The following is a 27,888-nucleotide window of genomic DNA, read 5'->3' as shown; positions in this document are numbered from 1 at the left end:
GGGTCTGTTTTTTTAACCAATCAGATTTCAAGTTCGCCTCAAAGTGCCAGCCAGCCCATTTTTACATCCTCTGATTGGTTAAGTGCTCTGAACACATTAATACATCTTAATTAGACTTTTTTTATGCCCACAATGGCTGACAGAGGAAGAGAAATTGATTTGGTCTCAGACATTCTTAAAAATCAATTTTCAAGAAAAGCTAGACATCGTGAGAAGAGGTCGGCCAACCCCGAAGCTAGCTAGCTTGTCTCAGCCCGGGAAATGGTTTGTTCGCCACTTCCAGAACAGTGAATATGAGCAGTACCACTGGCTTAGAGAAATTATAGCTTCCATTGTTATGCTGATGATACTCAGCTATATATCTCATCTAAACCAGGCGATACAGCTCAATTAGCTCGAATAACTGAGTGTGTAAAGGAAATAAGAGATTGGATGACCCATAACTTTCTACTTTTTAATTCTGATAAGACTGAGATTTTGCTCATCGGCCCAAAAACTAGTATACAGAAGCTCCAGCATCTCAACCTGCATTTAGACGGATGTTCTGTAACCACTAGTTCAACGGTAAAAGACCTGGGAGTTAATTTAGACAGCAACTTGTCTTTCAAATATCATATCAACCAAGTTAAAAAAACAGCCTTCTTTCACCTTAGAAATATTTCTAAGTTAAGAAAAATGTTCTCTATATCCGATGCAGAGAAGCTCATCCATGCATTCATGACCTCCAGAATAGACTATTGTAATGCAATACTAGGTGGATTTCCTGCATCATTAATAAACAAGCTTCAGTTAGTTCAGAATGCAGCAGCCAGAATTCTTACAAGGTCAAGAAAATATGATCATATAACCCCAATCTTATCATCCCTACATTGGCTTCCTGTTAAGTTTCGAATAGACTACAAACTATTACTTCTCACTTATAAAGCTCTAAATGGTTTGGCTCCCATGTATCTATCCAGTCTTTTAACACGCTACAATCCGCCACGCTCGCTGAGATCTTAAAACTCTGGGCTTCTAGTAGTTCCTAGAATAGTAAAGTCCAATAAAGGTGGTAGAGCATTTTCACATTTAGCTCCTAAACTCTGGAACAGTTTTCCTGACAGTGTTCAGGGCTCAGACACACTCACCCTGTTTAAGTGCAGGTTAAAAACATATCTTTTTAGCAAAGCCTACACATAACACGTCTCACATCATAACCTTGTACTCCAAAAAAATCTGATCACATGCACATTATCAACTTGTGCTGTTAATATCATGAACAGCAGCTACGCTAATTGCTCTCCACTGCTTCTCTTTCTCTCTCCATCCCGAGACACCCTGAGGTTCGGCCAGCTCCAGTCACCTCCCACCTCGTGATGATTACGGACCTTTGAAGAAGTAGATGCAACTCGCAAACATCCCGAACCATTTAGAGACGTACCAGTGCCATTTGGATCCCGCTACATGTGTGGAGTTTTGACATTGGACCTCCTGGAGTGTTTAAAGGCTCTGGCATGGAGAAGATAATGCTGGATCTGTGATGATCACAAATGCTGAGCTCATAAAACTAGGAGCTACTAACCATATAGACTGTATAAGGCTGCAGAAAGAACATCACTTATAATCTTATACTCCAGTAATCATGTTAGTTCTCACTCTCCAGTGTTCTGTACTGTTGAAAGATTTATGATCAAACTCTTGATGTCACCCAAATGAGGATGGGTTTCCCTTTTGAGTCTGGTTCCTCTCAAGGTTTCTCACTCATAACATCTAAGGGAGTTTTTCCTTGCCACAGTCGCCACGGCTTGCTCATCAGGGACAAATGCACACCATTCACCTTAAATGTTGATTTGTGTAAAGCTGCTTTGAGACAATGTCTGTTGTGAAAAGCGCTATACAAATAAACTTGACTTGACTTGTTGTATTTTATGCATTTTTTACTGTTATTAGACAAATATTGATTCTGAACTTCTCCAGATGATGTAGGTGGCACAGTTGCGGTTGTAGTGTAAACATTTGGAGCTCGCATTAGTAAAAATGCTATTCACCCTGCATATGTGAAATGGCTCTTTCTCTGTAATGCCACTCATTGTTATATTGCGCTTTTGTATAGTATTGATGGTTTCTATAATTATGAAGTGATTGTGACGGTATTAAGAGGTGGATTAAGTCGGGTAAGTCCCCACTAAAGGCCCAGGTACCGAATGCACGGCCCGCCACTGTATTTTAGTCAATGCGCAGCTTTATAGCAGTACAGATTTACTGTTCTTTGAAAATAACTCAACATACAGCCATTATTGTCAAAATAGCTGGCAACAAAAGTGAGTAAACCCTAAGTGAATATTTCAAAACTGTGTCCGAAGTGTCATTATTCTGTGTGAATACCATTGTTATCTAACACTGCCTTAATCCTCCTGCGCATGAAATTCACCAGCGCTGCACAGTTTGTTGCTGGGATCCTCTTCCACGCCACCATAATGACATCACGGAGCTGCTGAATTTTAGACACATGGTGCTTTTCCACCTTCCACTTGAGGATGCCCCACAGGTGCTCAATAGGGTTCAGGTCTGGAGACATACTTGGCCACTCCATCAACTTTACCTTTAGCTTCCTCAGCAAGGCAGTTGTCATTGTGGCAGAGTGTTTGGGGTCGTTATCACTAACTGCCTTTCAGCCCAGTTTCTGAAGGGAAGGCATCATTTTCTGATTAAGAATGTTACAGTACATGTTGGAATTCATGTTTCCCTGATGAACCACAGCTCCCCAGTACCAACAGCACTCATGCAACCCCAGACAATGATGCTACCACCACCATGCCTGACTGTAGGCAAGACACTATTTTCTTGCTACTCCTCACCAGGGTGTACATGCTGAACACCATCTGTGCCAAACAAGTTTATCATAGTCTCATCAGACACTATTCTACTAATTCATGCTCTTGGACAGGTTGTCTTCAGCAAACTTTTTGCAGGCTTTCTTGTGAGCCAGCTTTAGAAAAGGCTTCCTTCTGGAACGATGGACATGCAAACCGGTATGAGCACTGACAAGTGGACCCTCCACTTCTGGAACCTCTGAAGCAATGCTGGCAGCACTCATGCATCTGTTTTTTAAAGCCAGTTTCTGCACCTGACACACAGCACGAGGACTCAACTTCTTTGATCAACACTTGCGATGCCTGTTCCTAGAGAAACCTGTCTTTGAAAACCTCTGTATGACCCTGGAGACTGTACTGTAACTCAGTTTAAGGGAGTTACCAATCTTCTTATAGCCTCTGCCATCTTTTTTGGAGAGCAAAAATACTATCGGTAATTCTCAAATCCTTAGAGAATTCTTTGCCATGAGAAGCCATATTGAACATCCAGTGGTCAGTATGAGAGAACAGTACTTAAAGCACCAAATTTTAACTGCTCTAATACAAGATACACAAATTTGTATGGTCCTGTCAAGTACACAAAAACATGAACATGATGAATAGCGGCATGCTATTATAACGACATGTGGCATAAGTATATGTGTGTATGTATGTATAAGTATGTGTGTATGTGTTCTTCATTTAATATCATTTATGATGTTCTCTATTAAAAATAAGAGCTTACATATAAGAGCATCTTTAGAGCTTACAGTGCGCTTAAAAAATATACCATGAGACATAATATACATTGAGACATAATAATATTGTTGTTATAACTGTATTTTGATTTGAATTGTATACTTGCTTTATATGCGTATTATATCTTGTTGCTGATTCCTGGTGTATGAATAAACAAACACAAACTATTCTTTATCATGACACTTGTTTGAGACAGTCAGGACATAGTTTGTGAGAATCACATTGCTCATAATTACCTATTAATATTAGGCAAGGTGACCTTTGTAGTAGTTAGCAACAGTGGCTAATGTGAATCTAATGGACATTGCATGCATAATGGATTCTACTCCAGTTTTTCTGTTTTTCTGCCTAACATCACCTCATCTGATAACATGGTTATATAAATTACCCTTAGGTTTAAATGAGAGTGTACATGTTTGCGCCCTGCAATGGATTGGCATCTTATTCAGAGTGTATTCCCACATTCCCACCTTGGTGCTCTTTTAACAGGCTTCAAAAACAAATTGTTGCTCACCATGATAAAGCATAAAAATTAATGAATAATAAGCTAATAACACTAATAAGCATTCATATATGACTCAGTAAATGAAAGAATGACTCCAAATTTCATCTTTCAGACCATATTTCAAAAAAAGTTACTCAATGTCAAATGAAAACATAAAAAATTCCAAGAAACAAAAAATCAATGTGTTCTTTTTTTTTTTTTATATTGTCCATTATTGGTTGTTTTTTAAACATATCAGAACAGATACAAAAATATAAGATATAACAAATGAAGACATTCTATTACATTAATGTGTTACTGCAAAGCACTAAAATACACTATATGGACATAGGACTGTGGACAAAGGACCATCACATGTTTATAAACTTTAGTTCCAGGTAAATTGTGTGAATGCTACACCATTCGAATTATCAAATCAAGAACTCTTTGATCTAATTATCAGGAGACTATGAATGTAATATATAAGATATTTATTAGTGTTGCTATATGTAAATCCCTTATAAGTACTATATTGTTAGATTAGTTATAAATGCAATATCTAAAATTAAATAGGAAAAAAAAAGGAATTCAATTAAAAATGTCAAATAATAACCTTATTTACATGTAGGTCAGTGCTGAACCACCTTGTATTGTATCAATACTTTTAGGCATGGAAATATTGCACAACAAAAATAATATTACAGCAATCAGAAATGTTTCCAAGACATACATTTCCAGAAAAGTGTACAATCATGTCTTCTAAATGAAGTCACACAGTGTCTTCTGCTGTTTTGGTATCTCTGTTTACTCGCATTACAGCAGCTGTCTCCTTCTCTGCAATGTCTATGGTGGATTCTTCCTCTTTTCCTTTTAGCTTAGATTTTCTAGCTTCCTCCTTTGTTTCCTTGTCCAGGAGCCTGTAGTTAATGCCCATGCAGACAAAAAGGAAAATGCTTGCAACCATGAGAATAACTCCACAGCTTATGTAAGTGTACTTGTAGTCATGGTAGATGTCATTAAATTTTCCTGTCAATGAAAACACAATTACTACATTAGTATCAAATCATAAATCATGTTTTAAAACTAAGAAAAATGACAAAGCCAATTTATGCATTAGGAAAAAAAGGAAACTCACCCAGCAGTGGAGGGCTAATTAACACTGGTCCACATTCCACAATGGTAACCAGGCCCACAGCACTCGAGAAGCGCTGAGTTCCCACCAAATCCATCAGGGTCTCAAATAGCACACAGCTCAGCCACCCAAACCCAAACCCAAAGAACATGGAATAAATAACAAACCCTAGATAATCAACTGAAAGAGGTGCAAGCACATGGCACAAACCATTAAATAGAACTGAGGCAGCAAAGAAATACTGTATCCTTGGTCGTATCCACTTGGTGCTGGCCACTGCTCCCATGGATGGCCGCACCACCATGTCCACAATAGCCAGCACTGAAAGTAAAAAAGCTGCTTTCTCTTTTGGAATATCCCTACTTTTGGCAAAATTACTAAGGAATACTAGGGGCGTAAAAAGGCCAAAGAACATGACAATATTGCCTATAAGGTACAGGAGGAATCCACGATGTTTGAAAAGAGATAGATCAATGAAACTGTTGATATGCTGCATTGCTGTCTTCTTCTTTCCATCAGCACTGACCTCCTTTACAGCGGGTTTGGGTTTTGGCCCAATTGGCCTCATAAGAGATCCAGCTACACAACAATTGAATAGAATACCACCTAGGATTAGGAAACTACCCTTCCAACCAAACTTGTCATAAAACCAAGTGTTCAGGGGAGCTAAAGTGCATAGAAACACTGGGCTACCAGCCATTGCAATACCATTTGCAATGGGCCTTCTTTTGTAGAAATATTTGCCAATCATAGTAAGGGCTGGGTTGAGATTGAACGCGAGTCCCAAACCTGTAATTTACACAAAGAAGAAAGTAAACAAATTTCCAAAACAAAGCTACATTATTTCCTATTTAACACAATTTAATTTGATTATATAAATAACATGTATTATTAAGCACACCCACCTCCTACAAAACCCACACAAAAATACAAGCCCCCCACTGTCTTGCAAAAAGATGCTCCAATAAGTCCAGCTCCAGATAGACAACCCCCTAATATCATGACTGGACGGCTGCCATACCTGTTCACCAGAATACTGCTGATTGGACCTGTTGGAATTGAAATAAATGACATTTAAATGTATAAATGGCAATTGTTCTTCAATCCACTTTACAAATAAATTAAACAACATAAATTTTTTTAGAAAAGGTGTTGCGCTATCAAGAGTCACCAGAACAGTTTCACTGTGCCTATGCATGGCTTCTACTTTTACTTAAAACTGTGCTGGATGGATAACTGCAGTTCTACCAAATTGTATTCCCTTGCTTTTTATATGGTGGTGGAAAGAATTTCCTATATGTTTCAATTGGGCTGAGATCTAGTAAGTGTAATAGCGATTAATATCATTCAGTGAGATCTCATGTCCTGAAGATAGGAACACGTTCATCCTGAAGAGAACAGTCCCATCAAAGGATGAATGTGTTTACCCAGCAAAAACTCATTTATACATTTGCGTTGAATTTTAAATTTTTCCTCTAAACAAACCAGAAATTGCCAGAAATACCCCTTACAGAATTACATAGCCAAAAGTTTTCTTTTAATTGTTTCCATCTGCATAATGTTAATTTTAATAAAGCTTTGCAAATATTTATTAAATTAAAACATTAGTGCAAAATGTATTTTATGTGGATAAATAGTCTGAGGATAATAGTGTATCATTCAGACATTAGAGGGCACTGTTGCTTTATTATTCTCTCAAATGGAATTTGCTGTTCCTGAAGTCCTCACCTTTGTCTTCCTTAATTCATTAAAGCTTTAAACATCACCAGACGAAATACATAATAAAGATTCATTTCCATAATATTAATAGGTAATATATGTTATATATTACCATAGAATATATACATCCTGTTGAAAGATGAGGCAAGTGGCAGTTTTCCAGTATATCAAGATCAATACACAAAGTTCTTTCTATATTATAATGACCAACAGTAATCAGTTAATAATTATAGTTATTGTTCATAAACTGCATAAAATTGCTGTGGAGTATTATAATGACAATTATATTGTAATTGTAACATTGTAATATGTTAGTGAAAGTACACTCTGTGGATTCTTTTGATGGATAAGGAATCTGCAGGGTGTCCCAAAAATACCATACCCTGGAATATGTTCCAAAATCTTTTTTTAAATATCTTTTAAATCTTTTAAACTTATGTATAACTTTAAAAATATGTATATATGTGTATATATATATATATATATATATATATATATATATATATATATATATATATATATATATATATATACGTATATATACGTATCCTCATAGTAAGAAGAAATAATATTATATTATGTTTTTAGAAAACTAACATAGATCTTAACATGTTACATCTTAATCTTCTGGGCATCTTCTATATGTATATATATATATATATATATATATATATATATATATATATATATATATATATATATATATATATATATATATATATATATGCCCAGAAGTGCAGAGATATTTTATCAATTATTTTACATATGAAAAGGTAACTGTTTAAAGAAACAGTAAAAATACAGATTTTTTAATTAAAAGTAATGAAGTTGGCAAAACTCACATAAACAGGGATTGTGTCTGGTTTTAGGGCACATGACACAATTATCTTAAGTGGATTACAAAGGAAAGAATTACAAATGTACAATGGACTGTATTATTTGTCTGTTTTTCATAATCCAATTTATACAACAAGAGCCAAGAACTTTCACATCAAACCTCAAAAAGATTACACTAATCTAATTCAGAAATACAACCTTATAATAATTTTTTTTAGAATTCACGTTCCCAACAATTTAAGCTTTAAGATTTCCTGATTAAAACAATGATCAGGTTGTATTTGCCTGTGAAGTGGAATTAGATATGGACCACAATTCAGAATTGGGGTCTGTTAAATAAAAATAGGAAATATACTACATTTTATATAGACTGATCTTTATAACTGGCTGTATAACTGAATATGAATCGGGTTTCATATATCATAAGAACAAAATAACTAAAAGTTTCAGAAAGTTTTTATACTTGGTATGCCACTTGGTTTTTATAGATGGTATGCCATTCTGACAAATGATTAGTTTAATCATTTGATTGCATTAGAGAAACATGCAAAATCTATATCTGTGTATGAGGAATGTCTTTTGCCCTTAGGAAATTAAATGTGGCTTGTTTGGCCTATCAAAAAGGTGAAAAGAAGGAAATTGAAATGTGCTTCAGCCTATTCTGCTATAACACAGGTACAGTGTTGAACAAGCACAAACACAATCTGACAGTTATTGTTGAGTGGCTGCTAGGGTAAACAGCAGTCAAGTGCATAGATGTTTACTATGGGAAAGAAAAAGGGTTGAGTTAAGGCCTATTTCAAGAATTGGTCCAAACACTGTAAAGCAATAACACAACATAGTGTAAGAAACCATGGTGTACTGTTAGTTATATAAGGTTCTGTCTGACATTTAATCATTGGAACTCTTTTAATTTTTTTTTTTTTTTTTTTTTTATGTTTCAGTCCTTTTACAGCCACCCAGTCATATTCCTGGATGAATAGGTTCTAAAAAGACCATGGACAGTGAAAGTCTACATGTTAGTTCAATAAGTAAAAAGCATACATGAAGTCTGGCAATGTGCAGTGTTCTAGTAGTAATACAAAAACAAAACACTTTCACTTTAAATTGTGACTAAGTATCTGGTTTTCATTAAAGTATTTAAAATTTATAACTATGTAATATTTTTAAATATGTAATATTTAACTTGCTAGCATGACTGAGTAAGCCTACCTTAATAATGTATGGCACAGCAAACCTTATTTTAAATTGTTTACTTCAGCATTTTGCTGATCACAGTATAAGTGGATTAAACAAACTTTCTGGGTCAGTTTACAACCAACTGTACCAATAATGTGCCTAAGATTTTATATACAAAAAATGATTTAGTAATGTAATAAATAATAATTAATGAATAATAAATATATTCAGTAGAAAAACGACAAGTTGAAAAAAAAAATCAGTTTTGACAAATGTTAATGCACTTTAACAATTTTAAACACAAATAGCAATAACAAGAAAATCAATCAGCTCACCTCACAGTAAAAAAGCCCTTTTGTTATTCCTTATCACAGCACAGAGTTGACTGAATTCACTGCACTTGTTTTATATTCAGAGTAGGAAATAGTTTTGGGCCTGTTTGTAACACACCATTTTGCTCCATTCTGTATTAATTTACCCTTGAACCATGGGGTCAGCTTTGTTTGTTCATTTCGCTCCTTTTATTTATTTGTACAGTATATACAGTATATATTCTCTAATGTTAACAGAAAAATGTAAAAATTGTTGAATAGTTAATAGACAAATATTATCAAATATCAATTTAATCTATCATTTAAATTAATATCAGTATAAATAAAAACTTAATTTTTTTCAAAGAAATTGGAACTTCAGAATATTAACAAATATCGACAAATAATGACACCAGGTTACATCAATGACCAATAGTTGAATGGCCAAACATGATTGCATGATGTATATTTTCCTCTATGTACAAAAGCAATCTAGTAGCCTATAGTTGCTCTAAAGTCACACAGCAGTGCTCTACTTCTTTTCTGTATTTGACAGTAGTCATCTCAGTTCTGTGCAACTGCAGACGGAAGCATCTCATCTCCTGATCTCTCTCTAAGGAAAACATCTGACACCCCTCGCTCTTGAAATAAAAGTCTGACTGAGAACATAGGCTCTAGAGGCAGATAGAGTTGCCCATTCAGAGCCCTGTCTCACAGAGTAGTAATGTTTAACGCTCATCTTGTCCTCACCTAGCTCATTCTATTCTCGAAACCCTTTCTATTTAGGCTATTTCAGATAATGGAGTGTACTAAAAGCTTCATTAGCTATGCCATGGCCTCAATGATCACATCAGTGGACTGTAAGAGGTGTTGATACAAAGCTTAGCAAAAGACAGATAGGAACAACTTTGTCCCATCTGGAACAAAGGATTATATACATCACAGTAAAAAACATGTGAAGAGGATTGCAATTTTAAAAAGAGTTGTGTTGTGTAAGACAAAATTGACTGAACTTTTGTGTTGTGAGTCCTTAATCTATTAAAAAACATTTTGTCCTAAATTATACATATGCAGATTTGCTTAAAGAAACAAGGTGTGTAGAGACTCAAAGACCTAGCCATACACTTCAAATCTGCAATTTCAGGCCAACCAAATATTTTTGGACATCTTATCATCAATAGATGTCCACAATGTACCTTGTAGCAGGAAAATATCATTACATGTGTGTCTTCACCAAACTGTTGCCACAAAAGCATACAATTGCATAGAAAGCGTTGGAAAAACACAATTATATAGAATGTCTTTAAATGTTGTAGCATTATATTTTTTAAGGGGCTCAAACATGTTCCAGCATAACAATACCCCTGTACACAAGACCTGCACAGAAAAAAATGGGGCTATTATAACAGCAAAGAGGGACTATATCTGGAATGGGATGTTTAGTATGAATGTACTGGTTATGTTTGTCTGTATAGGGTATAAATCTAGTGCTAAATAATTTAAAACAATTAAAATAAGAATTATATTGAAGTCAAAAATAACTAATTGAACAGGAATTCATAGGCAGATATCAAATATTTTTATAATAGTTAAAGTGTAATTGGTTTTACTACCCCTGTCAGCCTGATACTCATAATGGAAATCGCCTTTGTGGTGTAATTGTGGTATTGTAAAAACAATAGATTCAATGCGAATGTTTTCAGACTCTGTGTACTATACATCTTTTTGTTAGTCCACTTTATCAGAATTTAGAATGGCTTAAAAAAATCACCTGAGACGTTGTGCAGTGCCTGGTGTTCACAATAAACTGAATTGAAATAAATACATAAAGAGGAGCCAAAACAGTGGACATTCTTCCAAAGATTTTTCTTGTTGTCTTACCTGCTCCATACATGACAGCTAGCATAATGGATGAAATCCAGGAGACTTGACTGCTGCTGGCACCAAAGATCACTTCAATTTCTTTGAAGAACACAGTAATTGACTTTGGGAAGGCATATGAGAAACCAATAGAGATGAAGGCACCAGCCACCACTGCCCAACCCCAGCCCCCTTCTGGAGGAGTGTAACCCTCTGGACCACCAATTGCAACTGGCATGGTGATATCTGCAATAAAGGACAGGAGAGATTACCTTAGATTAGAAATGACCTTCAGTAATAAACATGGGTCAGTACCATTATTTTACATTTATTTAAATGAATCAAACTTAAACCCTTTTTAACCCATTTCTTCTTATTTGCTCGGAAGGCAGAATAATTGGCAGGAATAGATGCTGATCTTAGCTTTTCAAGCTTTTTGTGTTAGTGTTCCAGAAAACTCTTTACAAACAATTAATTGTTCCTCGTAACACCAAACCAATTTATCTATATTACAATAATATCTATATATACATTGCAAAGCTATTCTATGATCCTAAGTATAATAGCTTTTAAATGCTCATATTATGCTTTTATAATACAATATATTTATTTATGTTTTTTTTTATTAGCAATGCTTAAAAAGCCAAATCTGCACAGAACAGATTTGATTTACAGATCAGCTTTTCAGGCCACACATGCAAGATGGATTAGTAAAAACATTCAATCTCACAGGTCACATGTTTCTCAGGCAGAGCCCCTACCTTTTGAATGGCACTCAACACCTTCTCAGAAGAAAAAAATAAATTCCAAAGCACCACCAATGCTTCAGTATTAATTGTAAACTTTTTTACTCTAAAGGCACTGACACACAACTAAAGTAAGGGATGTCACACACAAGAGACACCAGGTGTTAATGATGTAACACACCAGGCCCAGATTCCATTTAGAGTGTGAGATTTAGATCAGGGCTGCTCTTATTGGCTCTTAAGGTCAACACACATGTGAAAAACAAGTCCTATTGGCTGCACATAATGTCCTAGGACTGCCCAATTGTGACCTCTTTCTCCTTCTTCCTGTCCATTGCTCCACGTTCTTACTCTTTAGGTCTCTTTCATTAGGACTTAGGGTCTAATATTCCTTTACTAAAATGTTTGTGTTAGTATGCAGAATATTAGGGCTCAAAGCATTTCTCTGATGTAACAATAGTCATATTACCACACAGATGGAAGATAGAAACACCACTTTTTAGGACTAAGCACTCCCAAATAAGGCATAGACCAAAAAGTTACCTGAGGCAGGGTGAAGATTGACATAATTAAAACGTCACCCCTGAAACACACAAGAATTATGTATATATGGAAATATGTGACACTTTTAGAAATGTTGTGCTGATTTTTTTAGCTGATGTATTTGTTGTGATAGCAGTAAGTAAGCAATTGTGTGCCAAATGAATGTTGCGGAAGCATACTGCTTAAGCAGCTAGAATTATGTTTAATATGAAAAAATATAAATGATCTCAAACACAAGTATTAATAGTCATGTTTTGCTGATGGTTTCAAAAAAGAAAGGAGAAGAGTTTCTTTTGTCACTCACTATTTTCCAGTGACATTCATCATTGTATAAATAAGAAATCCAGCATATAATATAGTGAGGATAAAAGACATTCGATTAAATGTATTTGATTGCAAAGAGATTCCAGTCATTCTTTTATTGCCTTTTATTTGTTGATGAAAGCCAAAAAATGTTTGAAAATCCAATTTGATCATAAAATAAACCCTGGATGCCTCTAGAGATCATGTGTTAAAAATAATATTATTTCATGTTATTTATAGTGATTTTTGTTGTTGTTAAGTTCTTGTTGATTTTTGTTGTTGTTAAGCTCCACTCTACTTTGAAGGCTTTCAATTATATTCCATTAAATTTGCTTGTTTAGCCACAAGAGCATTAATAAGGTCAAGAACTGACATTGGGCAAGGAGGACTGGGCGCAGTTGACTTTCCTGTTCATCCCATCAGTGTTAAGTGTGATTAAGGCTCTGTGCAGACTAGGCATTATTTTCCACACCAACCCTAAAAAAACAATTGTCACTTTGTGCACAGATGCTTAACAATTCTGGAACAGGTTTATTCCAGATGTTTCATGTAAGAGACAAATTGTAATGTTACAGCATTTATGAACATTAGAAAATGATGTGATTTCATCTTGTGGCAACAATATGAGTGTTATGGTCAGGCATCCACAAAACTAAGCCAGATGCTAAAGAATTCAAAACAGGAGGCAGCGAATAGTGGCAAAACTCATAAATGAAATTGATTTTAGTCAGTACATCCAAACTAAAGCACCCATTTAATTTAAGTCACAGCACAAATATAAGCAAAGCAATTTACACCTAACAGAGACAGGGATTCTCACCTATCTTGAAAGCAGACTGGATGCTGGCATCACTAATAGAAAAACATCTCTAGTGGCAAATAACATATATAGTCAATGTAGTGACAGTCCCTGTCTAATAAAGATGTACAACATTCGTCTTCTGCTTTTCTGAGGGAGCCACTAAAGGACAAAGGTGCTGAGCAGGCACATTTTGCTTATCTGGGTCAGCCCGGACAAAACAAACACGATGTGGCAATATTATAAGGCAGACCTTACAAAGTCCTGCTGTGTGCCAGCTATATGCGAAGAAGATCAAGAAAGACAGAATGCTGAAGGCAGGATGAAGAACACAGAAGAAAAAGAAAAGCTGAAAAGATCTTATACTAGTATCTTTTCTAGTGATTGATTTGCACTTCTAACATAATGCACAGTGTTCCAGGCAATCTGGCACACAGCACTACTCTTTAAGTAACCATTTATTTAAAGACAAACAGCCCACAATTGTGTTCTTATGGAAAACACAACTTTCCTCACGTTCTCTCCTGCTGTTCAAAGCAGGCATGCTTCTTTGATTTCATTGTGTTCTAGGAAGAGAAATAAATGTTTACTTTTCTATGATTAATGTAGTATATTACTGAATGAACCACACCTAAACAGTCCCTCTTTTCCTTCATCTAAGGAAGCTGGGTGATCCGTGCAGACTGAGAGAGGAGGAGACACTTTCCCATTAGTCGATTATTTTGTTTGGTCTCCTCATTGTAGAGGCAGCACCATGCTAAGAGCTCTAACATTTGTCCGTGTGGAGCACCTGTGAAAATAAACACTTACTTCTGTATCAGAAGAACAGAGGAGTCTGGGATTCCTCATTTAGCATTTCATTGTTAACAACATAAAGCTTTAATGTAACAGGAAATGTGACACACTTGTTTTGCTGAGATCTTCTTAACTTTAGCATGCAACCAAGGTAGCTCTAAGCTCTAAGCTCACTGTTTATAATGTGTTCCTGTTCCTGTGTCTGTGACATTCTGCACGTTTCTACTTTGCTGATTGTTCCCTCAATCCTTCAAAGTGTGAAAATTTAGCTAATAGTTTTAACATCCTTATGATTACTTCCTGCTAGTAACTATGCCACAACCTTACACTAAACTTTTAAGAAACCTTTGAAGTTACCTTAAGTTACATGCTACACAACTAACATCAGTCTGCTACAATTAAATTCATGTATGATGCAAAATTAAGTAGTGTTTCAGTATAATTCACATGTAATCAAAAACAGGGGATGCAGTTGCACTGTTATTTGCAGTTTGGTACTGTTTACTGTTGTGTATTTCACAATGCTTTATTGTTTCTGACTTTAAGGCCTTTGACCTGGTGTTAGGACATCAATCCAAAGTCACCAATGTCACTCTTAGGAAGAAAAATAAAGCCAGTTATTTGGATGCAAAGGATGTCACTTTCATCTTCATTGTAAACCAAAGCTACACTAGCCAAAGGTGGGCATTTAATACTTTGTCAAAGTATGTTTAGCATGTTTAGCATGCATGTTCCACACATGACGAGAGAGATATCTAGCTAGTGAAAGGAATTTTCTCTAATGGCTAGAATTGAATAAATTGTAATAAAGATCAAAAATATTTTAGGGATTTAAATTAGAACTAGAAAGAGAGAGAAATTGAAAAACAGCACTTATCTTTACATATAACTTATCTGTTCAAATCTGTTGCAGTTGTAACAATTCTTTCTGCAGATATTTGAAAGTGTTGCTTTTTATATTTCTTCTATGGTTTAGAAAAAATCCAGATGGCCAGCCACTGCGAACTTAAAGACTATGTAACATTTGTTTAAGCAATACATTGGCACATATAGCGATAGGTTATGCTTAACACAACCTAACTTACAATTTGATGTAATACATTTTTTTTTTTTTTTACAAAATTCCCTTGCAAGCTTGTTTTTGTTCTTGACCACTTTGTAGCTGAAAGTGTAAACACATGCAGATTTCTACATTTTATATAAGCATTAACAAAATAAAACATTTTGCATTTTGATGTGACTAAAATGTAAAATAGCAAAACCTCAAAGCTGCTCTGCTTTAATCGTACAGTCTGACAGCAAACTAATATTCTACTGTATATACATTGTAGATAGCAGTCAATTTACTGCATGCGACTTAAATTTTACTAGAAGAGTAATAAAGTTTCAGGACTGGGGTATTTCTTTCTGAAGGGGTAAAGCATTTCCCTTTCAGGAAATCGAACTGCGTCGGAACGCTTTGGGAACGAGACTGAGTTGTCCACGTTCATTTTTCAATCACCTACACACTGAGATGTCCAGATCCTGGCATGGCTCTTCTTAGCCTGCCCCTTTAGCCCTAAGACCACGGTGTACTCTAATGCCATAGGGTTTAGGGATCATTGCTATGGGGTTATGCTACGGGTTGAAGAGACACTAGCAGGCTATCACTCCCCAGGTGCGGCATCCTCCCTTATGACCCCGACACTACCTACCAAGCCTATGAGTACTATGTCAGTGCTGGTGGGGAAGGCTTACGCCTCAGCAGGTCAGGCTGCTGGATGTCTGCACACCATTGCGGTGTTACAGGCATACCAAGCCGACCTGCTGTGAGAGCTGTATGTGGGAAACATCATTAGCAGCCAGATCTAAGAGCTGGTCCTATGAGCCACAAAAAAAGACCACTTAGGCTATTGGCCGGTTCATGGCCACCCTGCTGGCCACAAAGAGACTTCTGTGGTTCACCCTGTCCGAGATTTTTGATAGAGACAGAGGGGTCGAAAGGTTTCAGGAAGCGAAAAAAAACAATCGGCAGCGTTCCAGCAGTACCTCCTATGCTGCTCTCATAGGATGAGAGTCTTTAACTGTGACACTGATCAAGCGTCTGTAATCCACACAAAACCTCCATGCACCACATTTCTTTTTCACAAGCACCACAGGTGAGGCCTAGAGACTACAGCTCTTCTTGAAAACACCATCTGCCAGCAGGGCAGTGACTTGTCAATCAATTTCAGCTCTTTTCTCAGGTGAGGCACTGTATGCTTTTGTTTAATGGGAGCGTGGTCTCCTGTTCTAATGCGATGTTTCACAAGAGTACACTTTCCAACACTTCTTTTGTATGCGCTGAAGATTGTATTGTGCTCTAACAACAATGCAGAAAGTGCAGCTCTTTCGAGGGAGTGACTGGCAAGTTATCCAAGGACACTGAAGGTGCCACCTCCGATGTGCCTGCTGCAACTGATTTCAATGAGCATTGATGAAGAGGCTTTAACTCAGATTTATTTACCCTGTAAAACTCACGCAGGTGCAGTCCTTGTTGCAATGAAATGTCCTGTCCTGTAGGATTTTAAATCTTTGCTTTGGTCAGTCCGTTTTGAACCCTGGTGACTGTGTGAGCGACCAACAGATTAGAAGAATCAGGAATGTTTGGCTCCAAATATCCTACATAGTTGCAAAGCACTTTAGCGGTGTCCGGCGCACACACCCGAATTGGTACGATTAACTCACTTAAGGCTGGCAGGGTCATAGTGTTGGCTATAGAAACATTACAACACAGCGGAATAAAGTAATTGCTGGTGAGGAGTGGTACAGAAATGTCCCAAAGCTGTAAAATTACACAGCTGGTGTCCAGTACGGCATTATTCTTGAAGAGAAAGTCCCAGCCCAACAGAGTAGGCTGCTACATAGTCCTTTTTCAACAGATGGTTGTGAAGTGCTGGAAGAGACATGCGAAAGTCTGCACTCATAAGGCGACACACTCGACACACCAGAGTCCACTAACATTGAAACTGCCATGCCTTCAATCACCCCTCTCACATATGAAATCAGTGGCACTGCATCAGTGGTATTAACGCAAATGTCTTTAGATCTGAAAAGGTTGCTATTCATAGAGTTAGTCTGTAGTCCCGTGGGCAGATCAGCTGGTGTTTGGGCCCCAACATAAGCTTTATCAGATGAACAGCCTTTTTGCAAATCATAAGACCCTCGTGACTGGCACCCATGGCCGCCACAGTTGCACCTGCATGTTCAACTTGACTTTGAGTATACTTTACTTCACTCTTCCATACCGCCAATGGCCAGTCTTTGCAACTCTTGATTTTCTTCCCCCCCCATATTTCAACTCCATCCTCGTCTGCCTCATGTCCTCAGGTAACCTCTCAACTGCTCTATACAGCCCACCATTATTGGCAAGTGGTTGAACAGCAACAGTTGACCCAGAATTAACAATCCTACACTTTTTTTAGTGCTGTCTCTGTAGACGTCTTCCTCCTCTCCCTCTCCTCCTTTCGGCCAACAGTAGCCCAATTTCCACAAGCACCCTGTTGACTCCACAAGCACCCTGTTGGCTAACCAGCTGATATTCATTCACTAGTTACACTTGAATTTAGACAATAAATAACGTATCTAGGTTACATATGTAACCCTAGCTCCCTGAGGGAACAAGACGTTGCGTCTGAAAGCTTTGGGAATGCGACTGCATTGTCCATGCTCTGAATAACGGGTGTAATCAAGATTGGAGGCCAGTGGGAGGCCAGTGGGTCCGGTCAGGACCTCTTGGTCGAAGCCCTCTTATTGAAGATGACGGTCCTGAGATCTGTCATCTCACAGGGCTTTGGACAAGAGCGTTGTGCGGGGTTTCTTACAAGGGGAGAGATGGTCGCAACACTGTATCTGCAATTCCCAGTGGGAAGTGCTGGGTTGTGTGGATGATACGCTGAACGCATTGGCGGGTTTAGCACATTAGACTTTTCCAATGTTTTTGGCAAGTTAAAGTTGCTGAACAGGACAGAGAGAAAATTGCCTTTACAACTGGCCATGGACTCTTCCACAGGCGAATTATGCCGATGGGTCTCTCTAACTCTCCAGTCACATTTCAACCCTTGATGGAGCTTTTTCTGATGTGTGTATTTGAAGATGTTTTGATTTACAGCAAAACATTTGAGGAACATTTGTCTAGTTTAAAGGAAGTGTTTACAGGAGTTGGGTAAGCAGGTTTGAAATTAAATCCAAAAAAATGGCACTTGGCTAGAGATCACGTGGTCTTCCTGGGCAATGTTGTGTCCCAGAAGGGACTTTAGCCAGACCCACGTAATATAGAAAAGGTGAGAAACTGGCCAACACCCAAGTCTCCTTATGAAGTCAGAGCTTTTGTTGGACTTTGCTCCTACTAAAGACGATTTGTTAAATATTTTTCAAAACATGTCGTGCCGCTTAACCTTAATTATCTGAAAGATGTGTTAACCTCTGCCCCAGTGGTAAAACTGCCTGATTTTAGCCTTTCAGAGTCTACACTGATGCGTCAAAATATGCTGTCAGTGCAGTGCTGGCGCAAGACAGCTGACTGGGATAGTATGAGTCGAGGCATTGAAAGAATGCAGGAAGTTAACATGGTGGGACACTGACCAACCCTCCTAAAACTTCTGTGTCTGCAGATCGGATGTCGGTACCAGACTCAAACATTGTTTTACAAAGTAGGTTCTGTGTTCATGATTTGTCATATGATGCGTCTAACCTTAGGGAATTGCAGCATTCTGACTCCAACATTGGGACTGCCTAGAAGACACTTGAAAGGGCTTTCTAAATGCCTGAGGAAACTCTTGACCAAGTTCAATGGCCTTTCAATAATTGATGGATTATTGTGTCGGTCTGTTGTCTCTTTCATACAAGTGACCCAGTCATTCAATTTGTTACTCCTTCTACCCGTCTACCTATAATACTTTTGTTGTTACATGGTGGTCTGGCCGCAGTCCATTTATCTGCTGAACGTGTATGGGAAAAAGTGAGTCTGACTTGTTACTGGCCTTCCATGTTTATGGATATTAGAGAGTGGTGTGAGCATTACAGGGCTTTTCAGACTCGTCGTGGTCCTGTTCCAACACACCGTGCTCTGATGGGCGGTTTGAATACCACAGGCCCATTTGAGAGAGTAGCTACGGACATTTTGGAGCTTCCTTTGACTTCAAAAGGCGATCGCTATGTGCTTGTTGTGGAGGACTATTTCACTAAGTTTGTTAGTTTGTATGCTTCCTAATCAATCTTTATAGACTGTAGATCGCTGTCTATTCGAGGACTATGTGTTGACTCATGGTATTCCAGAGACTTTACATTCTGACCAAGGCCATCAGTTTGAAACGGATATTGTTCAAAGACTTTGTCAAATGCTTGGGATTCAAAAGACACGGACTACTCCCTATCATCCGGAGTCAGATGGGATGGTTTAACTTTTTAACAGGACTTTGACCAATCAAATAGCAAAAATGCTGCTGACATATGGTGGGGAATGGGACAACTTTGTGAAACATGTAATGTTTGCCTACAACACCTCACCCCACTCAAGCACTAAATTTATACCATATTTCCTTTCTCATGGTGTTATGCTGTGAGAAACAGAGGCGAAAGCCGAAGTGCATTTCGCTTCAGTTGTAGTAACAGACACACGGTACACAGTAGCAGTTGGAGGGAAGTTGGGTTAGAAGGAGTGGGGGCCAAGACCCCGGAGAAACGGCAGCGGGAGAGAGGGAGATAACGGTAACTACTGTAGGTAGTTAGTAGGACGGCAACGCGCTCCGTGAGAGGAAACGTAGGAGTCTCCCTGACACATGGACTGGAAGCCAGGGTCCCTGTCATGCATTTGATTCACAATCATAGAGTAGAGTGCTGAAACCTCCTATTTATTTAGATGACTTGGTCTGTATTAAATATCATTTAATGTTGTGTTCATGGGGACGGAATGATGTTAAGTGAAGTGTGTGAATGGTAGAATGGAAACTGTTATCTAGTATCGTTATTCATTGTGCATTACGTATACATGTTTGGTGATATGTCAAATAGAGCATATGTTTTTTGGGTGTAAATGTGGACGTTTACATTAGATGGGGGGCACATGTAAAATACTTTTTGGGTGTATTTGAGTGTGATAGCTCAAGAAGTGTTTATTTTATAGGTGTGTTACAGTATCTTTTTTAACACTCAGTTACAATAGTTCAAAATGTTATTCCTAACATTCCTGGAAATTTAAGTTAAAGCTTATGATAGTCTGCAATTTGCTGTTAGTTCTAAAAGTTCCGAACTGTGAATTATCAGGGGTTGAATGTAATTGTATTATTAAATGCATAATTTCCAACAAAGATTTATGAAAGTCTACAGGTGGGATTGCAAAATAGAGCAAAATGTGATTTTTTTTAACATGAACATCAAGGCACTTTCCATTAATCAATTTCCTAAAATAACCCTTATAATATGTTAATTGTATTCATCTTTCAGAGATGCCTCAGACAAATTACAGATCCTTTATTCTACCACCATCTTACCTGAAGAAGGTAGTGAGGAAATAAAGTGTAATTTGGTGTGGCGAGTCCAAATTCCCCAAAGGTCTTGAGCTGACCTGGCATTTTGTGGGTGGCTGTCACAGCCTGTTTCGATTCTGCCATCAGTTTGCTGTCAGAATAGAAATGTCTCTGAGCTGCTGGTATAGAAACAGTGACCCTGAGCTCCTCAGATGTAAAGTGCCTGGGAGAACTAACTGTTTGTCTATAAGACCGACTTATGAGGTTGGTTGTTAAGATAATTTTACATGCATACTGTATAATTACTGCAAGTGAAATGCAAAAAAACAGAAACAAAGAATATTCAGGACATTTTTCAAACTAATATTTTGCTATTTATTATATTTATTCTATATACAAACCTTAACAATGTGACTTAGTCAAATAGCCAGAAATTTTCAATAGGTTATTAACAGGTAAATCTTTCACATTTAAATAATTTTAGCCAATTCCCCCATAGCAATTCAAAATGCACGTGCAAATACCCTTAATTGTCTTAATTAACTAAGACAATTAGATGAAAATATATGCAAATTTAGAAGAATATTTCAATTAATGGTTTGAAAGTTATTTTTCACATATACATTTTTTTGTTTTTTGGCCCCCCTTAGAACTCTTATGTTTAATTCTACTAAAATTAGCAGTTATTACAGAGAAGAGCTGTTACAGGGCATTGAGTCAATACAAGTTCACTTTTTCTGGTTGATTTTTAAATTAAATCTTTTATTTTAAAAATCTAATTTATTGTTCATTTTACAAACAGGTCAATCATTTTACTTTAAGACTTCCTTACATTTACACACTTTAATTTGTGAACAAAGTTGATTAATACTAATGTTGATTAATACAGTTATTTAACATTATTTATTTATTTACACAGCATAAATGCATACATTTTTTTTCTTTTAGTGAATTCATTTGAATTCAGCTTCGCAAGGTAATTCATGGACATGATCACTCACTTTATACACAATCTTTTGCAGTTTTAGCATCATATGTGCTCATGGTGCTACAGTTGTCTCATTCCCAGTATACTTGTTTGCAGCATCTGGAGTGGATTCTTCTTCTTCCCTTTTGATGTGTGAATTTCTAGCTTCCTCATTTGCTTCTTTTTCCAACAGCCTATAATTTATGCCCATGCCAACAAAGAGGACCATGCTTGCGACCAACAGGAGTATTCCACAAGTTATGTAAGTGTATTTGTAGTCATGGTAGATGTCATTAAATTTTCCTGTTAATTCAAATACATTACATATTTATATTACTGTGCTTTCAACAGTGTAAAACATCTTAAACCAATAATGAAAAAAGCAATATTTTTATTGCCTTTGACGTTAACTATTTTAACTGAACTGGTGCATAAGTAGCATACAACAAATTTAAATTTTAAACTTACCTAGCAAGGGTGGGGCAAGTAACACTGGCACACTCTCCAAGATGGTGACCAGACCGACAGCACTGGAGAAACGCTGGGGTCCCACCAAATCCATTAAGGTTTCAAACAGCACAGAACTCAGCCACCCAAACCCAAACCCAAAGAAAGCTGAATAGATAACAAACCCTGAATAATCCAGTGCAAGGGGGGCAAGCAAGTGGCACACACCATTAAACAGAACTGAAGCTGCAAAGAAATACTGTATCCTGGGTCGCACCCATTTCGTGTTGGCTACTGTTCCCATGGATGGCCGCACCACCATGTCAACAAAGGCCAGCACTGAAAGCAATGATGCAGCCTTTTCGTTCGAAATATTCTTCGTCTTGGCATAGTTACTGAGGAATACCAGTGGGGTGAAAATACCACAGAAGAGCAAAGTATTGCCGATGACATACAGGATAAATCCACGATGTTTAAAAAGAGACAGATCAATTAAACTATTGAAAGTCTCCATTAATGTCTTCTTCTCTCCATCATCACTAACCTCCTTTGCAGCAGGTTTGGGTTTTGGCCCAATAGGCCTCATGAGAGATCCAGCTACGCAACAGTTCAGTAGAATCCCACCCAAGATTAGAAAGCTACCCCTCAGACCAAACTGGTTATAAAACCAGCTGCTAAGAGGAGCTAAAGTGGACATAATTACTGGGGTACCAGCCATGGCAATACCATTAGCAAACGGCCTTCTTTTGTAAAAATATTTGCTAATCATGATTAGGGCTGGATTGAGATTGAATGCCAGTCCCAGACCTGTTAAGACATCATAACCAGACAAGATGAAAATATTGCCCTCTTTATTTTGATAACCACTAACACAAAATTTTAATTTTGAATGTATTGCTCCTTTGGGTAAATGTTTCATTTAACTCACCTCCCATCACACCAACAAAGAAATACAAAGCCTCCACTGTGTTGCAGAAAGATGCAGCAATGAGTCCAGTTCCTGAGAGGCAACCCCCTAATATCATTATTGGACGACTGCCATACTTATTAACCAGGATACTGCTAATTGGACCTGTGGATAATAAGATAAGGAAATGAACTGATTAAACAAGCTAATACAATAAGATACAGAAAGACCATAATTAAAGGAAAACTCGTATGGTTTCTCCTAGTAAAGAATATGTTCCCTTTAGAGTCACTTTTGAGTTTTTTCCATGTCATCTTGTTTTGTTTTTTTTCTTGACACTGTTGCCTCTGGTTTGTCTATTGTTAAAGGTGCTATAACAAATGTAATTCAATTGAACTAGTTTAATGTGTGAAGAGAACCTGCCTTTAAGAAAACCCTTCTGGTCCATAAATTCAAGAGGAGGGTGCCAGTTGGCCCATTAAGTCTTTAAGAGGAGACCATTTTGTCATTTGCTCTGATCATTTAATAATTCTAAGCAAGCTGACATAAAGTCTCAAAGAAATTGGCTAGAGGCTTAATTTCGAGAAAACTCCAGGAGAGGGATCATTAATGTATGGGTTGTTAACCAGAAGCAACCTTTTCAGATAATATGCTTGGTTAAGAGGATGTTTGAGTAGAAAAATGTCTTAAAAATTACTGTTGGTTTATAAAACTCTGTAATGCTTTGTTTATTGAACAGCATCACTGAGTAACAATCAACAATTAAATATAAAACAAAATTTAATAAACACAATATAACATAATATACAGGTCTTCTAAAAGAGTGTCTATGCAGGATCTAATATAAGGCATACTGTATTAGCAATTTCTGATCCAGCATGGCAATGCCACTTAATGAGGGTTATGGCTACTGGATTGCTAGATGTACAGTACATGTGGTGCTTTGGATATTTTGGCTACTTTTAGGGGCAGGTCTCCATCCCACTACTACTCTTTAACTCTTTTAAAATATTTTATGAAAGGCTATCTTAGTTAGGGACAATCAAAAGATGGGGTCATACAATATACATAAAGTACCAAAAAACTGGACATTATACCCATTTATGATTGACTTATTTTGAGTCTGGTTCCGCTCAAGGTTTCTTCCTCATAACATCTAAGGGAGTTTTTCTTTGCCACAGTTGCTCTAGGCTGCTCATAAGGGATAAACACACATCATTCACTTTAACTCTTAAGTTCTGAAAAGATGCTTGGACGATGTCTATTGTAAAAATCACTGTGGAAATAAACTTGAACTTAAACTTCTTATAATTTGGACATAAACTGCATGTGCAATTGCTAATTCAAACCCTTGAATGCTTAGTTTAATTCATATTCAGGCATTGTTTAATTCATGCTTCACCTAATCCATTGCTTTTCACGTTAGATAATACAATAAATAATACAAAGATGCATCAAAAAGAGAAAAGCCAAAAGGGAGAATAAAAAGAGCTGTGTGAGCTAAAGGCAATGCATCTCTGACAAACTGGATTAAAAAATAAATAGCACATGGACCAGTCATTTGTATTCCTAATTCCAAATTACCCATAATTCTGCAAGTTGATAATATTTCCCAGCAAGCCGTGCAAAACATCCATCCTAATTTTAAAATTTGCTTACCCTTCTTAACCAGATTGCACACGAGTCAAGTCAGGACATATAACTGAGCAAAACAAACAAACAAACAAACAAACAAACAAACACACAAACAAACAAACAAACATATCTGTACTGTTCAGTACTCATTGATAAAAGTCTAGTATATTTTCTGTCAGTTTCTGATTGGTTTCCAGAAATTTTTTTGTGAATTAAAATTAAAGCAAATTAACCTATTATGTTTGTTATTAATTATAACTTATAATAATAAATATATTAATTACATCTTTAATCACCCTTAATAAGATAAATAATATGGAGTAAAAAACGTAATACATCTTGATTATTTTTTCAGTGCCCTCATGGATAATGTAGAACAAATTCCAGAACATGCATGACTGCATTTCTGTGTTTTTTAAACAATGTCTGGTCAGGTTTGCACTCAAACACATTCTGTCTTGTTTTTACTAGTTTACTCTACAAAAGAATGTTATGGCAGCACCATGAAAAATGCTGATAGATAGAGCTACATTTTTTTTTTTTTCTTTACATCTTCAGTAGCATTTTACTTTTAATCTGTCTGGTCACCACCCACATAGACTACTTAGACTTACTAATTTTTACTACATTACTACATTACATTAGTTTCTACATTAATGTTAAGTAATAGGAAATTCATACACATAACAGGAATATAAATAGCCCAACGTTCAAATTTATTGCTGGACAAGAGAAAGTTATGTTATTTAGTGAATAAGTGCTATTATTGCAAGATAAGGGAATCCATGTTTTACCTCCTGCATATATAAAGGATGCGTTGATGGATGAAATCCATGAGACTTGACTTGTGCTGGCACTGAAGATCAATTCTATATCTCTGAAGAACACAGTGATACACTTTGGGAAGGCGAAGGAAAAACCAATGGAGATAAATGCACCGGCCACCACTACCCAACCCCAGCCTCCATCTGGAGGAGTGTAACACAAAGCACCTTTTCCAGGTGACATTTTCTTGTGCTCTTCTTTGGCCCTTTAAACTTAATGACTGCTAGCTTGTTTTGGGTCCAGGGCTTCCTAAAAATATAAACAACAGCAGTATATTAAATAATAATACAAATAAAAATAATAATCAAAATAATAGTATCACAACCCCAATTCCAAAAAAGTTAGAACATTGTAAAAAAATTTAAATAAAAACGGAATAGATTGATTTTTATTCTGTACTCATAAAGCTATATTTTTAAAATAATTAAACATAGAAAACTATTTTTCCCCTTAGTTTCAACTGAGTAAACAACAATTTTAAGAAAACAAAAAAGGTAAATTTGAACTTGATGGCTGCAACAGCTCTCAAAAAGGTTGGGACAGGGACAAGTTTTCCACTGTGTTTATCCCCTCTTTTATAACAACAGAAATGTATTGATAACCAAAATGGTACACTTCCTCTGTAAATTTTAAATCTTTGCATTCTGTCTTAATTAAATCTTTACACAGTTCGCAACTTTTTTAGAATTAATATCCACCAACTAAAGGCTGCATTAATTTTGTACAATAAGTAGTCAAAGTTGACTATGCAACAGTTATTTTAAAGTGTAAGAGTTTTAACATTAAAACATCAGAAAACATTTAACTTTGCCGCTCCATTATAGTGCATTATATTTACACAAGACTAGAAAAAATATGCCATAATATTTAGACATACCTCTATGTTCAGTTTTCTTTCTCTTCTCTTTCAAAAATTTTCTCCCCATACATTTTGGCCACTTTATAGTACAGGTTAATGTTTTGAGGAAAAAAAAAGTTTTTTTCAAATCCCCCACAATGCCCTCACTGCATAGTCATGTCAGATAAGAACACATACACATTTACTCAGAAATGTCCATGTTGTGCCCTCACTGGCAATGTTTAGTTATATGGTAATATTACTTGGAAAATTCTATTTAAAGTAAAGTTTAAGTGTTAATAAAAAGTTAGAATAGAAAAAAAGTTAGAAAAAAGTTAATAAATGTCATTTAAATGTTATAGGCATATTGAGGTATTATGGTGATATGTGAATGTTATTTGTATGTATTTGTATGTCAAGCATCTTAATTGTAATGACAGTTAATGCATCATAGTTCACATGTTTTTACTATTGCTATTGAGCTACTGAACTTTGGAAACTGCTACATTACAGTTTGTAATGGTAAAAATGAAACATTAAAATGCAACTGATCCAATATTCTGCTGAATTTTGAGCATTTAATTTAGAACACATTGATTAGTTTCTAAAACATAGAATGTATCTGATGCATCTGATTTATATTTCTTATAAAGTGTTTATGAGCCAGATCAAATGGCCTGTAACATTTTGATGGGCACATAAAGCCTACTTAAATTCTTTACTGACCTGTCTTTTCTTGAACAAATTTATTTTCATAGAAATTTACCCACAAATATTATTCTGTTCAAAAGTTAATTTTTTATTAGATTTGATTACACACTATTAATTTCTCTAAATGAGTAAAATCACAATTATACATTGTGGCCCAAATTACATGGAGCTCACATAAAATCCTAGAGCTGCCATTGTTGAGCAAAGTACCAAGCCAACCTGCTGCGAGAGCTGGATGTGGGAGCGCTCAAGGTCTATGGAAAGGGCCCATTTACGAGGGCACATCAATTGCCTAGATGCTGGCCGTGTTTCTGGCTGTGAAGCATTTTCTTCAAGACCTCAGAGGTCACGATGTGCTGATCCGTTCGGACTACACCTTAGTGGTCTCATACATCAACCACCAGGGGGGTTTGTGGTATTGGACTGCGTCACAAAGTGTTGTGACGCAGCTCGAGTTCCTAAAAGGGAACGTCTCTAGGTAACGTATGTAAACCTAGTTTTGTGAGGGAACAAGAAGCTGCATCCCTTTGCCACACTTTAATTTTTACTTCTGACAGATTCTACCTCTCCAAGTTATCTTTTATTTAGTCCAGTCATGATAGTGACCTTTTGCCAGTACCTTTTGGTAATTGATACCAACCTAATTAGCAAAATGTTCCTTCAGCTGTTTCCTTTTTAGTAACTTACTTTTTCAGCTTTTTGTTACCACTGTCCAATCTTTTTTGTTACAGGTTGCAGCCATTAAATGTAAAATTATTCTTATATATTGTGAGCA

At 36.6% G+C, this 27,888-nt stretch overlaps 2 protein-coding genes across 3 annotated transcripts; both read right to left on the bottom strand.

Annotated features, from left to right (window-relative positions):
* Nucleotides 1-4,280: 4,280 nt before the first annotated feature.
* LOC124385664 (monocarboxylate transporter 1-like) lies at nt 4,281-12,072 on the bottom strand. Its single transcript, XM_046848858.1, has 5 exons — nt 11,874-12,072; nt 11,134-11,358; nt 6,112-6,255; nt 5,210-5,995; nt 4,281-5,100 (listed from the first exon to the last, which is right to left on the bottom strand). The coding sequence occupies exons 2-5, from the start codon at nt 11,348-11,350 to the stop codon at nt 4,844-4,846; spliced, it is 1,404 nt and encodes a 467-aa protein (XP_046704814.1). The 5' UTR covers nt 11,351-11,358; nt 11,874-12,072; the 3' UTR covers nt 4,281-4,843.
* A 9,117-nt stretch (nt 12,073-21,189) lies between these two features.
* LOC124393863 (monocarboxylate transporter 1-like) lies at nt 21,190-26,581 on the bottom strand. 2 transcript variants are annotated; one of them, XM_046861942.1, is made up of 5 exons: nt 26,442-26,581; nt 25,534-25,813; nt 23,126-23,269; nt 22,219-23,004; nt 21,190-22,053 (listed from the first exon to the last, which is right to left on the bottom strand). In XM_046861942.1, the coding sequence occupies exons 2-5, from the start codon at nt 25,745-25,747 to the stop codon at nt 21,824-21,826; spliced, it is 1,374 nt and encodes a 457-aa protein (XP_046717898.1). In that variant the 5' UTR covers nt 25,748-25,813; nt 26,442-26,581; the 3' UTR covers nt 21,190-21,823. The 2 variants fall into 2 exon arrangements, with proteins under 2 accessions (XP_046717898.1, XP_046717979.1); XM_046862023.1 differs by lacking the exon at nt 26,442-26,581 and having other exon boundaries at nt 23,126-24,806; nt 25,534-25,591.
* Between the last annotated feature and the right edge of the window lie 1,307 nt (nt 26,582-27,888).

Source organism: Silurus meridionalis, chromosome 1 (genome assembly GCF_014805685.1).
Source record: "Silurus meridionalis isolate SWU-2019-XX chromosome 1, ASM1480568v1, whole genome shotgun sequence".
NCBI lineage: Eukaryota > Metazoa > Chordata > Actinopteri > Siluriformes > Siluridae > Silurus > Silurus meridionalis.
This window is presented reverse-complemented; position numbering and strand designations above follow the sequence as displayed.